At 35.4% G+C, this 16,306-nt stretch overlaps 1 protein-coding gene across 3 annotated transcripts in view; it reads left to right on the top strand.

Annotated features, from left to right (window-relative positions):
• MSH3 (mutS homolog 3) overlaps positions 1 to 16,306 on the top strand; it is a 177,479-nt gene that overhangs the window by 98,248 nt on the left and 62,925 nt on the right. For all 3 annotated transcript variants that reach the window (XM_032404094.1, XM_032404092.1, XM_032404093.1), the window contains exons 15-18: positions 542 to 710; positions 6,245 to 6,309; positions 8,689 to 8,805; positions 14,924 to 15,031. In XM_032404094.1, coding sequence (XP_032259985.1) covers positions 542 to 710; positions 6,245 to 6,309; positions 8,689 to 8,805; positions 14,924 to 15,031 — 459 coding nt within the window. The remainder of the gene's footprint in view (positions 1 to 541; positions 711 to 6,244; positions 6,310 to 8,688; positions 8,806 to 14,923; positions 15,032 to 16,306) is intronic.

Below are 16,306 nucleotides of genomic sequence, written 5' to 3'. Positions count from 1 at the left end.
TTATCAAGGACAGATAACAGTACTTCTCCAGGTACCAGATGATGAAAAGATAGAGTCCAGGCAGAACAAATAGTAGCAGTTTATTAATTCAAACGTGGGAGTCAGATGGCATCTTACACTTATTTCCTAGATTCCCAGCGGTAGTCTGCGTTGTTTATAAACCACAGAAGCAAAGTTTTCCTTTACGAGGTAGTCATTTTATAGTTCATTCCACAAAGAACTCTTTTATAAAAGGGGAAGAAAGACAGTATTTACATTCGTGTTTATTTTCTGCATAGGTGAACAACACATATTTAATTTTATCTCTCATTTTCACCACGGGAATCATGAACTTGCAAAATGAAAATGATGTTGGGATAATTTTGTATATTCAAAGAAATTAAGAAACCAACCCATAAATACTTAGTGACAGCTGGGATTAGAGCCTTGCTTTCCTGATTCCCAACCCTTTGGTATTTATCATGCTGTGAAAAATAATTGATAACTGGTATAGGTAGTATGCTTCAATATATGTATTTGCATTTTTTTTTTCATTTTTTAGAACTGGGAATAAAACTGAATTATTCGAAGACCTTACTGACTTCCCTTTAATAAAAAAGAGGAAGGATGAAATTCAAGAAGTTACTGACAAGATCCAAATACATTTACAAGAAATACGAAAAATACTAAAAAATCCTTCTGTACAATATGTAACAGTGTCAGGACAGGAGGTAATGTCAACATACTTTTATTTTGCATTTGTTTATCTCAAGTAGAAAAGTTATTTTAAAATGTAAACAAAAATCCGAGGATAGGATGAATATTTGTTTGTTTTCAGATTTTCTCTTTTGTTCCTTGGAAATACGACGTAATACTTTGTGTTGGTAAGAATTATTTTAATAACAGTTTTTTGTGTGTTTATTTACTCTCTTGGTAAAATCATGCAATTTAATGTTACATGTGTTTTAATATTATTTGTTGAAATTGTATTATAGAAAATGTGACTCTTGTTAATAATAACTTATAGGATTCATTTACCCTAAATCCAGGAGAGAAAAGTTAGTCTTTGATCTCTGGCCTGCAGATAATGAAATGATAGAAGTGAACCACCTGTGTTGGTTGGATCACACAGTGATTAAAAGGTAGGGTTTCCTTCTGAAGTTAGTAGTATAGCTGCTAGAGAACAAATAGCAAGAAAAAAACAAACAAACAAAAAAAAAACCAAAACTATAGCGAAAACCTACAATTAGTGAGTCTTCCATGAGCTGATGTAACTGCTGTTCAGAATGTGTTTTTTGGCATGCATACTTCAGTTTAAAGTTTGATATTATTAATATCTGAGTGAGAATCAGGAAGAAGTATGCTTTTTAAATGTGGTTGTATCCTTTGGTCTTATTCTGAGTCTTGAGGCATGCTACTTCTATATCTTATGTTTAATAAAATATAGAGAGCCTAACTGAGGGAATTTGAGAAATCCTACTTCGTTAAGATAGCAAATTAGGAAATTTGTGAATAATTTCCATAGGATGGATGAACATTTTATTCAGGATTTTAAAAAGCAGATATTTTTCTAGTGGGGAAGAGCTTAATTTCAAATAAAATTTTTAAACATTTGCATTACTTTATATATTTAGTCAAAAGACTGCTGATTTGTATAATTATTTGAAATAAGAAACCCTACAGATTATAATCTTTATTAAAATATTTATTATTTATTTTAAAGATTTATTTATTTATTTATTTGACAGAGAGAGAGAGACACAGCAAGAGAGGGAACACAGCAGGGGGAGTGGGAGAGGGAGAAGCAGGCTTCCCGCCGAGCAGGGAGCCCGATGCGGGGCTTGAGCCCAGGGCCCCGGGATCATGACCTGAGCTGAAGGCAGACGCTTAACGACTGAGCCACCCAGGGGCCCCTATTAAAATATTTATTAAACTTCTGCCATGTAATAGACCATTGTTTAAGTCAGTGTATCTTTTGGACTCAAATCTTTTGGCCTCAGGCAGACGTTTCACAATGTATTCCACCTAGAAGTCTATATAACAGAAAAATAATGTGACAATATTTATACTTAGTGGCCCCCCCACCGTCCAGCCAAATATTTAATTGCATCACTTGGTTTCACTATGCTGTCAGGACGTTGCAAAGGAAACAAGTGACCTTAGTACCACTATTCCAGGCTATTTGTTGAAAATGAGATGATCAAAACTGCTTAATAACATTAATAAAAGATATGTAGTAGAAAGGCGGTTACCTGGTATGACAGTAGGAAAAAGCTGGGTGTGAAGTGCCACTTCCCCCTTCGTGCTATGTGACCAAGGCAGAATCACCTATGTCATGAGACTACTCCAAAGACCAATTGAGTTAAAATACGTGAAAGTGCTTTTTAATCATACATTAAAGCCCTATGTAAATGTTATTCATATACTACTACTACTAATATAGTTACCATTTGTCAAGCACTTGATCAGAATGGTGCTAAGCACTTTATGTATATTATTTAACATTTGTAACAACACAGAAAGGGGTTATTCCCATTTTGTAGTGAAGAAAACTGAGGGATGGAATAGTTAGGTAAGTTACCTAAATCAGAAGCCCAGTCCTGCCTGACTCCAGTCTTTCTACCAGTTCCTTATTTCACTCTACTTACAAATATTAACACAAGGATTATCAACATCTTGGGTTTTATTTTATGAAACCCAGACATTTTAGAGCTCATACTATGCAAACTGAAATAAAGCTTAAGTCTTGGGAAGACAGTCCTGGATCCAGCTGGTAGTTTTACAGTAAAAATGGGGAAAACTGATCAGGAATTCATAAGGGATAGTAGATTAGATTTTTTTTTCTTTTTTAAATCAGTGTGGCAGTGAAGTTTAAGAAAAAGCACAGTATGGAGATAAAATAATTGAGTTACAACTAATTAGGGAGGTAAATTATCTTATTCTTTACTTAACCTTTATTAGGTTAAGGTGATGAGTTTGAGGCAAGAAATTTCTTAGTTATTAACTGTGGGATGAATTCTTACTGGTTTTTAAAAACCTATAGAAATTGAATAGTATATTGATTCAGAATCACTTTTACAACATTTTTTGAGAATTAGTGATTCTGTTCAAACCAAATAAATTCTAGATATTCAGCATTGTTATAGTCAAATTCTCTTTTAAAAAATTGTACTAATGGGGGGCACCTGGGTGGCTCAGATGGTTAAGCGTCTGCCTTCGGCTCAGGTCATGATCCCAGGGTCCTGGGATCGAGTCCCACTTCGGGCTCCCTGCTCCTTGGGAGCCTGCTTCTCCCTCTGCCTCTCTCTCTCTGTCTCTCATGAATAAATAAATAAAATCTTTAAAAAAAAAAAAAAAAATTGTACTAATGGTATCAGCAAATTATTTAAAGATACTTACAGGACCAAGAACAGACTCCATCAAATATGATTACCTCTGAGAAGTGAGAGAGGAAGGCAGGAAAACCCTTACTTTGTATGTGCTTCTTATTTTATACCCTTCTGTTCTGAAATTTTATAACTTTGTAATAATTTTTTAAAAACCTATTTTAGCAGCCCCATGTGGTACATGGATTTTGTTATTATTGGGAAAAAATAAGTAGATTGTCAAGCCAGTGATACTTTTGACAACTTTCCTTTTTCACCTCTGTTCTCAGTTTTTATGTACTCATTAGAATACTATAAGCCTTATTGACTGTATTATTTCTGACTCTGAAAGTATTTGTAAGAAAATAATGAAAGCAGAAACTTAGCTCACTGCTTCTGAGATAGTTTTTCTCATATTTTGTGTATATAGAGAATCATCTTTTAACCTTGAATCAAATATGGAGTGGATATGGGGTGATATTTAGATTTGGGGCAGTATTGGTAAGTAGTAGTATTCTTAAGGAAAAGGGAAGAAATATTGGGGGAAAATCTTTAGAAAAAAATTTTATTAATTCACAGCATGCAGCATATCTGAATTCTGCTTAGTGTGTTTAAGATGTGAAAATTATTCTCTGTTACATCTTACTTCTAAAGAAAAAATACTTGAGAATTCTTGAGAGAGAAGAAAGAAAAGAGGGAGAGTAGGAATGGGTTAAGTGTGGTATTGGAGAAAACAGAGAGCGGTTTCTGGAGTGAATTAAGCAAACTTAGCAATGATGCAAGCCCAGTGATACGACAGCCTGTAGTTTGAGTAACAATATCTGACGTTTAACCAAGACAGAATTGGATCCCAGGAGTATGTGAGAAACTACTAGAACAAATCAAGACATACTTCTTGCATCAACACCTAAGAAAGTGAGGAACTATAGAGCATGGAAAGGTGCTTGTGAGAATTTTCTAAGATTTCTGAAATATATATTAATTTCCAATTTTAGTTTCCTTTTCTGTAGCAATAAAGTTTTTTAAAGGCCTTGTCTGCTCATTCTTAGAATGTTTGTGAAAAGAAGCAGAGAGAAAATTTACTATTCGTTAGGCAGTGTAGAAGAGAAAAAAAAACCTGCTAGTAGATGACAATTCTCAAGAGAAACCCCAGCTGAGAAGAGGACACACAGGACCAGCGCCAACTTGAAGAAGTAACCCCAGGGGTGTAACAAGCAGGAGGTCCATGTGGGCCTTCCCAACTCTCACCCTCTTTTCCATCGAGTATTGCCTCTGCATATGGCTTGTTTGAGGAACTGTGGTCCTTAGAGTAGACCCTTGATACTTACAGATTGAACCATTATGGTCCAGACTGTTCCCAGCATGCTCTAAAGGGCCATGATTAGAATCGATCTGTGACGTGTATAAGGTATAAATTTGGATCCAGTGCCCCGTGCTGCAGTGTAATGGCAAATTACTTAAGTAAGCCAGCCTATCTGGCTGCCCACTGATCTCACTGAGGCAGTTTTAGCTTCTTTTTCAAAATTTCCACCTTTCCTTACACAGTAACTCTTGCGGAGCTCTGTGTTTATAGATCTAGATGTGTCCTTTCCAAGTATTAGTGAGCCGCCGCGGCCCTGAGTTTTGCTGTTTGCCGCAGGCATAGCTCTTCCCAGAATTATTTTATAAGAAGATCATTATGCTTTTCTTGTAGGACATTTACGAATAATATTTAAGCAGAATTTTTTAGCATGGTCTTAATGTGCTTTTCTTTCTCGTCAATGATATTTATTTTGTGGGTTTTTTTCCTCAGTTCCTTTTTGTAGCCGAAGGGAACTTTTTTAGACTTTTGACTCTTCACTATTTAACTGGGTGTAGCAGATTTGAAATTGTATTAATTTCTCTCTATCCAGGAAGACATCATTAGTCCCCAAATTCTTAAAATTAACCAGTAATTTCTGTATTATAATGAATGTAAGAACTATATAGAAAAATAAACTCAAAGATAGGCCAATATTATTAATAATATGCATATTATAAATACCAGAAATGTTATAAAACTGGTATGTGTAAAAAAGTTCCTGTGCCATCTCAAAATTAGTGGTAGCCACAGAGCTTCTGGGTTTCCTCCTGTATAAAATAAGTGTTTGTGTGTTTATTCATTTAAATAAAACACTGAATTTTATTACAGTAATATAGGAGAGTGAGCAGGAGGAAGAGATGATATACAACTAATGCTAAAAAGGAAAGGCATGATAGAAGAAGTTTATTTCACTTGCTTCCTGATTGATTTCAGAAAAGCTTGCTTGCAGAACATGGCTCTATAAAGATATGGTTCATATGAGTGAAAACTTAAAACACTGATGGGAAGAAATCTCTTCTTCCCTTAATAGCTGAAGAAATCAGTACTTTTTCATGAGGATATTCTTAGAGCACTTGGGCTCTTTGGATAAAAACTATGACAATGAATCCTCTTCTGTTCAGAGTAGGGGATGGGCCATGTCTGAAATTGGTATAGCACATCGTAATTGACATTTTAAAATTGTATGTACTTTGTAAGAACTTCAGTCTTATTACTGAGTATAATAGAATTCTTAATTGGGTACTAATAAATGAAAGAGGCCATTAAAAAAAGAAAAATCGCCACATGTAGTGCACATGACAATGTTATAAACATTAAAATGCCGAGTTAAATGCTTATTACAAACTTTCGATCAATACATATTGTACTTTATCCCAAGTATTGCAACCCTAATTAATGATATTTGGTTGTGTGGACGTATTTGAACTTTCCTATTAACAATACTGGATTTATTTTGAATGTTTAGAATAGTATTTACTAAATTTATAGCACAATTTTGAGGAAGCTTTAATAATGGTTAATCACTTAAATATCTAATTTTTATTTGTATTTCTTTTAGTTTATGATTGAAGTAAAGAATTCTGCTGTATCTTGTATACCAACTGATTGGGTTAAGGTTGGAAGGTGGGTTTAAAATTACATTTTTTCTTATTAATGTGAATTATGACATGTGTATACCTGTATACTACTGGAATGAAGATAACAACATCCTTGACATAAAAAGTAATTCTTTCCCTTTGGTTTTCTTATGGAACTTTTAACCAAAGAAATAATTATTTTAAATATTTTTTATCATTGATTTAAAAATATTTTTTCCAAAGAGTATCTTACTTGTATACATTTGTTTTCCTGTTTTGTAAATTACCATTTTATTCTTACACCTCAGAGTACACTTTAAACACATGAAAAAAAATATTGGGGCATCTTCAGTAATAAGATTAATTTGATTGCTTGAAATTCCTGTTGAGTGCTCTACCTGAAATTTCTTTTAGGAAGCTGAAATTTCATTTTCTACCTCACTGAGTTCTGCATTTCTTTATTCTTGATGCTTTCCAATGCACATAATTTTAACAGTTCTTTATGGCTTCTTTTTTGTAAGTTATTCATGAATTGATGAAAACAAATTAATCAAAAACAGAATTAGAGAACCACATTGAGACTGCCTTTTCTCCTTGATTAGGCATTAATCCCCCAAAGGGGACTCATATAAAGAAGTGGTATTAGTGAAGTATATACTCCTGTGAGTAATATTCTTTGTGAAGTATTTATTGCTACTGTTATTAATATGCTTGCATGAACTTGAGATGAAAATGTTACATTTGTCTAAGTGAGCAGAAGAGGGACTAGTATAGTAGCTGGTGTTTATATGAAGGAACTCTGTTAAGGATAAAAGAAAATTTTAACATCTGTGAATGATTATTATTTAATTAAAAGAAAAAAACTAGTATCCATTGCCATTATCAAAGGATTCTGAAGGCACAGTCATGGGTTTCTTTAGCTCTGTTACCATTGGGTGTTTTTTTTTTTTCTCCTGTGTTACTAGAAGCTGTAGGTGAGATTTGAGTATTGTTGATTTTAGGGGCTGTTTTCTCTCTTTACAGGCTTTCTTTCCTTTATCTACTTTTGTCCTGCCTTACAGCTCATGAATTGAAGTATGTTTTACGAAGAGAAATTATTTAAAATTGTACATCTAATTATCTAAGAAACTGAAATGTTTCACTAAATGAATTTTATCAGAAGAGAAAGCTATGATAAATATGTTGGCATAGAAATCTAGATGACATTTCAGAAGCAACACGGAAGGCATAAATCAGTGCCAGCATCTTTTGAACATTCAATGATGTAAATTGAATGAATAAATAAGATGGCTTTGGGGAGGTTCATTGTTATTTTTATATGTCATTTGGCTATTGGAACCTTGACAGGGATAGGTTAGAATATTAGTCAGAATTTGAATATGAAAGGCTCACCCCTGGTCCAATAACTGGCCAAATTAAACTTAATTGGGACAGGAGTTGGGGAGCAAACAAAGAACAGTAATTACACTCTGTCATCACCTGCGTATCACTCAGTCCTGATCTCTTCTCATAGGTCCAATCATAATAGTAATATCAACAGCAGTAGCAATCACCACCTCCACAGAACAACTCCTAACATTGGGTACTAATGACATAGGACATAGGTACTGTGCTAAGCACTATCTTATCCTCTCAACAGTACCTATGAGGTAGATACTATCATTATTCCCATTTTATAGATGAGGAAAGGGATGTTTAGAGAAGGTCACTTATATTTGCTTAAGGTTAAATAGGTAGCAAGTAAGTGGTTAGAGATAAAGCCTTGGCCCGGATTTTTTAACTGGGAACCCATGGCATCCCCTTTTGTGCTCTACAGCTTCTCGATGAAGAAACAGACGATACACAAGCCCACAAGAGGAGCATGTCATATTTCTTCCCATCTGGGGCCACTGTGAATCTACAGTTAGATCATGCAACATTCCTCTTCTTTGATTGCCTCCTGAATTAATGCATTGCTATTCTTTGTAATTATATTTTTCTTTTTTCACTGAAATACATTAATTATACAGAAAAGTATCAAACGTAAAGAGTAATAGGACTTTCATCCATGTACCCAGCTTTGTCAGGACTTACTTGCTTCTGATTTTTAATAAGCAAGCATTTTCATTTAGTGTAATTTAAAGAAAAAAGCTTTCTGCTTATGAAATGGAAATTCTAAACTTTGACTTTGCCATATGGATATAATTTGAAATGCATTTGAGCTCCTGAACAAAGTCCTGTGAACTCCAAGTACTTTATTTACAACAGAGATCTTTGGAATCAATAGAGTTCAGCACCATAATTAAAGAATGTTCTCTGTTTACAGCTATTTACTTTCAAGGTTCATCAGAGAACAATAAATAACTACTTTAATTTTCTGAAGTGATTGCATTAGTGATTTCTTAGTAACCTTGATTTCCTATTTATGTTTCTTCCCCTCTTCTAGCACAAAAGCTGTGAGCCGTTTTCACTCTCCTTTTATTGTAGAAAATTACAGACATCTGAATCAGCTCCGGGAGCAGCTAGTCCTTGACTGCAGTGCTGAATGGCTTGATTTTCTAGAGTGAGTTTACAATGAAAAATATAATCTGACTTTTTGCTATGAGAAATAGACCGGAAAATCTTTCCATCAAAAAGAAAAGTAGAGATTACTGCTTGTGACCTGCCATAAAATAGTTGAGTACATGTGTTCTCTGATTTTATTTTTAATCCATTGAAATGTAAGCTCATCTTAGTCTTTAATGAGAGACCTAAATATACTTTATTGTTACTGTACTAATATTTAGTTGCTAAGGATGTTTGGTAGAGTCACTTTTTGAAATGCCACCTTGGACTTCCTTTACTTTACTTACAAAAAGGCTCTAACATTTTCAGAGTTGAAAAAGAATGGGTTAGTTGCTTTGTTTTTATTATCTCCATTTAATTTTTTTCTTATTTTTTTACATCCTGAATATTTTCTTCCTAACTTTTTATTTTAAAGAATTTTAAATCTGAAAAATTTGAAATAAATACCGATATACTCTTCATCTAGATTTATAAAGTGTTAACATTTTGCCACATTTGTTTTATCTCTCTCATACTTTTTTCCTGAACCATTTGAAAGTACGATTTAGACATTATAACACTTCACCCCTAAATACTTAATTAAGCATACATCTAAAACTAAGGACATTCTATTATATAATCTTAAGACTATTATCACATCTGAGAAAAATTATTAATTTTTTTTTTTTTTTAAGATTTTATTTATTGCACAGAGGGAGACACAGTTAGAGAAGGAACACAAGCAGGGGCAGAGGTAGAGGGAGAAGCAGGCTTCCCGCTGAGCAGGGAGCCCGACGCGGGGCTTGATCCCAGCACCCTGGGATATGACCTGAGCCAAAGGCAGACGCTTAACATCTGAGCCACCCGGGTGCCCCAGAAAAATTATTAATTTAAGGAATATTGAATTTCTCTAATTCTGCCCCCTCATTTTTAAATGAAAGCTCTGTTCAGCTTTCACATGTTACATTTTATTATGTTTCTTTTGTAGTTGAATCTAGAATAGTCCCTCACCTTTTTGGTTTTTTATTTTTAAGATTTTATTTATTTATTTGAGAGAGAGAGAGAGCATGAGCAGGGGAAGGTGCAGAGGGAGAAGCAGACTCCACATTGAGCAGGGAGCCTGACAGGGGACTTGATCCCAGGACTCTGGGATCATGAATTGAGCTGAAGGCAGACATTTAACTAACTGAGCCACCCAGGTGCTCCACCTTTTTTGCTTTTTTATGAGATTTTTTTTTTTGAGGAATCCTTGCCATTGCCTCAAAGAATGTTTCATATCTGGACTTATTAATAGTTATGTGTTCATATTGACAGGGTTAAGTCAGTGGTGTACTGGTAAATAAGATGTTAACAGCCAGTTCTTTGGAAGAATAGTAGTGTTTGTGGCATTTGCTGGTTTCTATAGTGTAAATACTCCTACTGTGGTTGATTTCAAGTTATTGCTGGACTGAAGTTGGGAAGAGAGGTGTACAGTTGACTTTCATGAGTCCTTAGCTATGAGCCACTCATCTAAGCCCTTTAGGTATATTAGGTCATTATTTCTCACAAGATCTTTGTGACTGAAATATTATCACCCCCAATTGACAAATGAATAAATTGAGATACAGAAGTAAGAAGTAAGTTGCCTACATTGGGTTGGAGCCAAGGTTCAATGCAGGGTGCACAAAGATATTAAGTGACAGTTCTTAAAAGGTAGTTGGTACCATTTTTTTGCCCAGAAGAGTCTTGAATTAGAGCATTAGAAACACATTCTAATTTACTTATCCTGAATCTTCTGAGGTTATCTTAACTCTGAATCTTGGACCCAGGGATAGAAACTTGGTATATTCATTTCCTTTTCCAATTCGCTTTCAGTTTCCCATTTTAAGGGTCTTTAGGGCCCTTGAGTCTCAAGTTCTCCTGGTTTTCCCCTTAGAAATATCACTGAGAGGTGCCTGGCTGGCTCAGTTGGTAGAGCGTGCGACTCTTGATCTTGAGGTTGTGAGTTAGAGCCCCATGCTGGGTGCAGAGATTACTTTAAAAAAAAAAAGTATCACTGAGACATGAAAATTGGATGAAAATTAGTCCTTTCAAGCTTCAAGGGCCACATTCTAGGGTTCTGGGATTGGGTGAGATGATACATATTCGCTCTGTTCATAGTATACAAGATTTTATAGATCTGGTTTATGTTCTCATTGTCGTTATTCTAGACTAAAGATAAAGTTCCGATCTCTCAGGCCGAAAACTTCGGCATTGTCCCTTTTTGTCCCTTTATCTTTTATCAAATTCCTGTTTGTCTTTTCCCTTTGAAATGTATCTTTGATTTGCCCCTTCTCTGTTCTGTTCTAGCACCCCATTATTTCTGTGTATCATTCTTCCTGTATCAGCTCTTTGCCTTCTACCAAATTAACCCAGGAGAATTCAGCTTTCATCATACTACCTCTTTGAGTGAGGTGACATTAAATACAGCATCACAGAAGAATATGATACTCATGTTGTATTGCTAAGTGAAAAAAGAATGCAAAACAGTATTGAAGGATGATGCAGTTCTGTGTAAATTCACATACATGCACAGCATACAAATCTTTTTATCTGTTTTTAAAAGATTATTTGAGAGAGAGAGCATGCATGCATGCGCAAGTGGGGGAGGGCAGAGGGAGAGAATCCCCAAGCAGACTCCCCACAGAGTGCAGAGCCCTGTGTAGAGCTTGATCTCATGACCCATGAGATCATGACCTGAGCCGAAACCAAGAGTTGGATGCTCAACCTACTAAGCCACGCAGGGTGCCCCTAAATCTTTTTATTTTAAAAGATTAAATGTATATATTCCATTATTGTATTATCAGTATGCTTATTGGTCATTTGTATATCTTTTCTGGAGAAATGTCTTCATATATATATCCTCAAATATTAACTGATTATTTCTGGATGGTGAGATTACTGGAGATTTTAATTTACTTTGCAAATACATGATATCAAAAGTGTCTTTAATGTACTTACATTACTTTCAAAATAAGAAAAATACATTAATGGTTTTATCTAAAAAAATAATATTGGCTGAATTTTTGCTAGAGCTTTTGCAGCTAGAGCCCCCACTTGAGAACAACATTGATTGTAATGTACAATATTTATTAAGGTGCCAGATGGTATGAATATGATGTCATTTTAAAAAATGATTAACCTCAGTGAACCTGACATCAGAGGATTGAATACCAGCCATACACATGTATTTGTCTCTTATTGAGATACTAACCATTATACATTAGTCATACTACTTTTGATCAAAATATTGCAAGAAATCAAGGCTGTAAGAAACTCTAAATGTAATTTTCTCTGAAAAAATGTGTCTCTTCATCTGTATTCCTAGAAGATGGGCTGTGGATGTTGAATAATCTTCTTGATTGGAGATTTTTTTAAAAATTGAATTATAATGTCTCTCGTGCAGTAGGTTAAATATTTTAGAAATAAATTTGCAAATAAAAAATAAAATATTTTCCTTTTTTGTTGATTTTACATATCATTGGGCAACATCTGATGGTAGACTGTCCTAACAGCTTTAGAACCCAAGTACCTTAATCTTAATTTTTCCTATGGATGTGGCAATATCTTTTGACCAGAGATTAAATCATAGTACTTTGGCTTCATCTTTAAGTTGGTTGGTGGCTTAGTGATAAAGTTGCCTGTTGTGACATAAACCCAGTCTTATCAGATTGTTATTTGAATTGCCCATTCTTTAGCTTGTTATTTTTCTAGGTATGGGTAATCTTTTTGAAATTTGGCAAAGTGTAGCAAATGGACAAAGATCAAGAAGTCAAACAAGACTTCCTAGGTTATGATGATGATGTTAAAGGTTTATGATAGTGTTTCATTTTATTCACACATCTTATTTATATAATTGACATGAGAAAGAACATTATTGTCTATATCAAAATAATTACCTTATCTCTCTCTGCCTTTTCTTTTTTCTTATTTTTTTAACCAAAATGGTACCCACTGAGAGCTATGTCACTCATTTCAATCCCAGACACTAGAATATCATGAGGGACAGTTACCCTCAACCTAAGGCTCCTAGATAGTGGCAAATTAATTAGGGTCTTGGTGGCCTGGACAAGAGCTGAGAAGCAGGGAGTGAGAGTGAAGAAAAAATGAGAGTTATTTAGTGCCAAAGATACTTTGATACTCATATTCCAGAGAGGCAAGAGGAGAGACACCAAATGTGGCCACTCTCTGGGAAAACAGAGTGCCAGGATAGGAAGGACCAGATGGGTCAGTAATTAGAACAGGGACAGAACGCAACACAGTCCAACAGATAAACCAGTGGTCAGATCTAAAACTGAAGTCAGACCAGGAATGACAAGGCATGATCACTGGGCAGTCACTCAGAAGTGTTAGGTCCACGTAGCATCTTCACAATGGAGTGAGTCATTTTTAAGGTGGCAACTGAGCATTGTCTGATGCCAGGGGCCAGTCTCCTTTGTGTTTGGGATTTTGCACAGACTCTTACCACTGTTAGTGGGATTCTTGCTTGTGTTGATAAACCTTAATTCAGTGAGAAATAGGTAAATTATATTTATTATGTTCTATCTATTCAGATTAAAAGGTATAAAATACACTATAAATATATTTTCTAATTCATAACGTTAACACAAAAATAAAAATGGGTGCTTAAAATGTTGCTTCTGTTATCTGGAAAAGTCATTTGCATGGAATACCTTATTATAATATTACTAGAAAAATCATATTACAGATTCTAAAAAATCAAGATAATGATAATATAAGAATAACTGATCACATAATAGTTTAATCTGGATATCCTTTTCAAGCTAGGAAGCATTCTAAAACTTTTGGATTTAAGAAGCAGATTAAATCTCAAAGTTTCTGAAACCCATAATACAACAGAGAAATCTTTTTTTTTTTTAAAGATTTTATTTATTTATTTGACAGAGAGAGAGATAGAGCAGGAACACAAGCAGGGGGAGTGGGAGAGGGAGAAGCAGGCTTCCCGCCGAGCAGGGAGCCCGATGTGGGACTCGATCCCGGGACCCCGGGATCATGACCTGAGCCGAAGGCAGATGCTTAACGACTGAGCCACCCAGGCGCCCAGAGAGAAATAATTTTTAAGAGAAGAATTCAGCCTAATATTCTACTTTGGTGGGAATTTTCTTTGAAAGGATGTAAGGGATACCTATGATGTGAAATAATGGAATAATTTGGGGCACCTGGGTGGCACAGTTGGTTGGGTGTCTGACTCTTGGTTTCGGCTCAGGTCATGATCTCAGGGTCGTGAGATCTGCATCGGGCTCCGTGCTCAGTGGGGAGTCTGCTTGAGATTCTCTCTCTCCCTGCCCCTTCTGCTTGTGCTCTCATGCTCTCTGAAATAAATAAGTCTTTAAAAAATAAAGGAAATAATGGAATAATTTAAACAATAAAAAAAGGAAAGCGCTTGCCTACATTCCTATATGTTTTCTGAATAAGTCTTTCAATAAAAGTCTTTTAAGCCTTTAGATCACAAGTGATTTAATTAGCCAAAGATTTGAGGCACTGATCATTATCTTTTTAAAATAAATCTAAAATTTAATTTATATATGTATTATTAATAAGATAACTGAAGATCACTGAAAAAAAGTACTTTATTTGCTTGCTTTTAATGAAATTTATTACAATGTCTACTGCATATCAAAGTTATGGGCTAGTTGTTGGAGCTAATAATGCTAGGAAAATCAGACGAACATGGACCCTACCATCGAGAACCTTCCAGTTCAGTGTGAGAGAAAGATACTGAAACTATTAATCCTAGTTTGGATGATGCTATGAAGGAGAAGCACAAAGGCAAGCTGACCTACCTGGGTAGTTCATGTTAATTTAAGCTGAATGAAAATGATCATTACATTTGTGTTAATTATGTTAAAGTTGATGTGTCATGGTCAAATGAAATGTGCAATACAGTATTAATAGTAGACATCTTTATATAGAAGCCTCAGTAATCAAGTTATATTAAACTGAGAAGTCTTCTGGAGTAATTTCCATGTTTCTTAACTGTTAGGTATCTCTGGTTATTTTGTTTATGCTCATCTTAGCTAGTAAAGCGATCACGTATTGTGCAGCTTTTACAGATCTAAGAAATCAATGTGTTCACCTTTTTGTTGTTGCTTCTGTAGGAATTTCAGTGAACATTATCACTCCTTGTGTAAAGCAGTACATCACCTAGCAACTATTGACTGCATTTTCTCCCTAGCCAAGGTCGCTAAGCAAGGAGATTACTGCAGGTAATGTATTTTTTGACTCCCCCCTCCTTTTCGGTGCTTTAGATCAGATGGCATTATCCCATTACTTTTAGTATTTTTATTATAAAATATTAAAATATGCAGATACGTTGGATTCTTGGTAAACCTGAATGTCATACACACATGGCTTGATTTAAAATTAACAAATTCCTTTCTTGCTTGCTCTGTCTTTGAGTACAATGAAAGCAGATGTTCACAATAACTCTAGAGGTGAGTGTCATAGATTTCAATTTTTAAGTTTATGTGGGTGACATTTTTTTAAAGGCGTAATCCTTTCATTTGTTAGCTTTGACTTGAACACTTTGTAATATATTTCACTTTATAAGTCTCATTTAAATGCCAACTAAATCGGATATGGATGAGACTGAATGTGTGATCCATTTCGAGACAGTGTCTCTATTGCTATCAAATTGCTCTTCGTTAAGTCTAAAACCTTAGGCTTGAGCCAAATCTTTGGCTCATTGCTCTGCTTTCCAGGCCCACTGGGTAGGGATTCCCACCTTCCAGACCCACTGGGGCAGCAGTCCTGTTCCCGTAGCTTTGCGGGGCCAAGGTTGGGCCCCCAGAGCTCTAGGCCATATTGCCCCTTTGGTGGCCCTGTGCCTGAGCCCCGCCCCTGAGGTAGTTCTTTCTGGTAGTCCCATGTCTGCTGATGCCCTGTGCCTGGTCTGCTGATGCTCTGTGCCTGGTGTGCTTTCTGGTAGTCCCATGTCTGCTGATGCTGATGCCCTGTGGCTCTCCCAGGCTGGAATTTTGTACTGGTGGCTCTGTGGGTCTGGAGAGCTTTGCCCAGTTGGCGTCTGGCTCTCTGTGGGCTCTTTTTATAAAACCACTAGCCCATTCACGAGGGCTCTGTCCTTATGAACTAATCACCTTCCAAGGGCCTTACCCCCAGTACCATCACATTAGGTTTCATATGAATTTGGGAGAGGACACATTCACTCTGTAGCACAAAGCCTATTTTTTCATATACTTAAGGAAATTTAAGGGAATATTTAACTCACTGGCTTATTATGAGTTCTAAAAAGAAAACATGGAAGTGATACTGCCTATCAGTGCTTTGGTATACAGAGTTCGTTATGTTTGAGAGGATATGTTCTGCTGTTCATACTTCTTTCATGTTCTCTCTAGTTTGTGCCGAATATGTTTTTTTTTTGACATTTAAATGTTCTCTTTATACCTAGCATATACCCATAGTGGATGTTAAAAAATAGTTTTTTTATTGTAAAGCATTTATTTATTTATGGGAGAAGAGTT

Source organism: Phoca vitulina, unplaced genomic scaffold, assembly GCF_004348235.1.
Source record: "Phoca vitulina isolate PV1807 unplaced genomic scaffold, GSC_HSeal_1.0 scaffold6, whole genome shotgun sequence".
NCBI lineage: Eukaryota > Metazoa > Chordata > Mammalia > Carnivora > Phocidae > Phoca > Phoca vitulina.
Note: the sequence above shows the minus strand (reverse complement) of the source record. Positions and strands in the feature narration are given on the sequence as shown.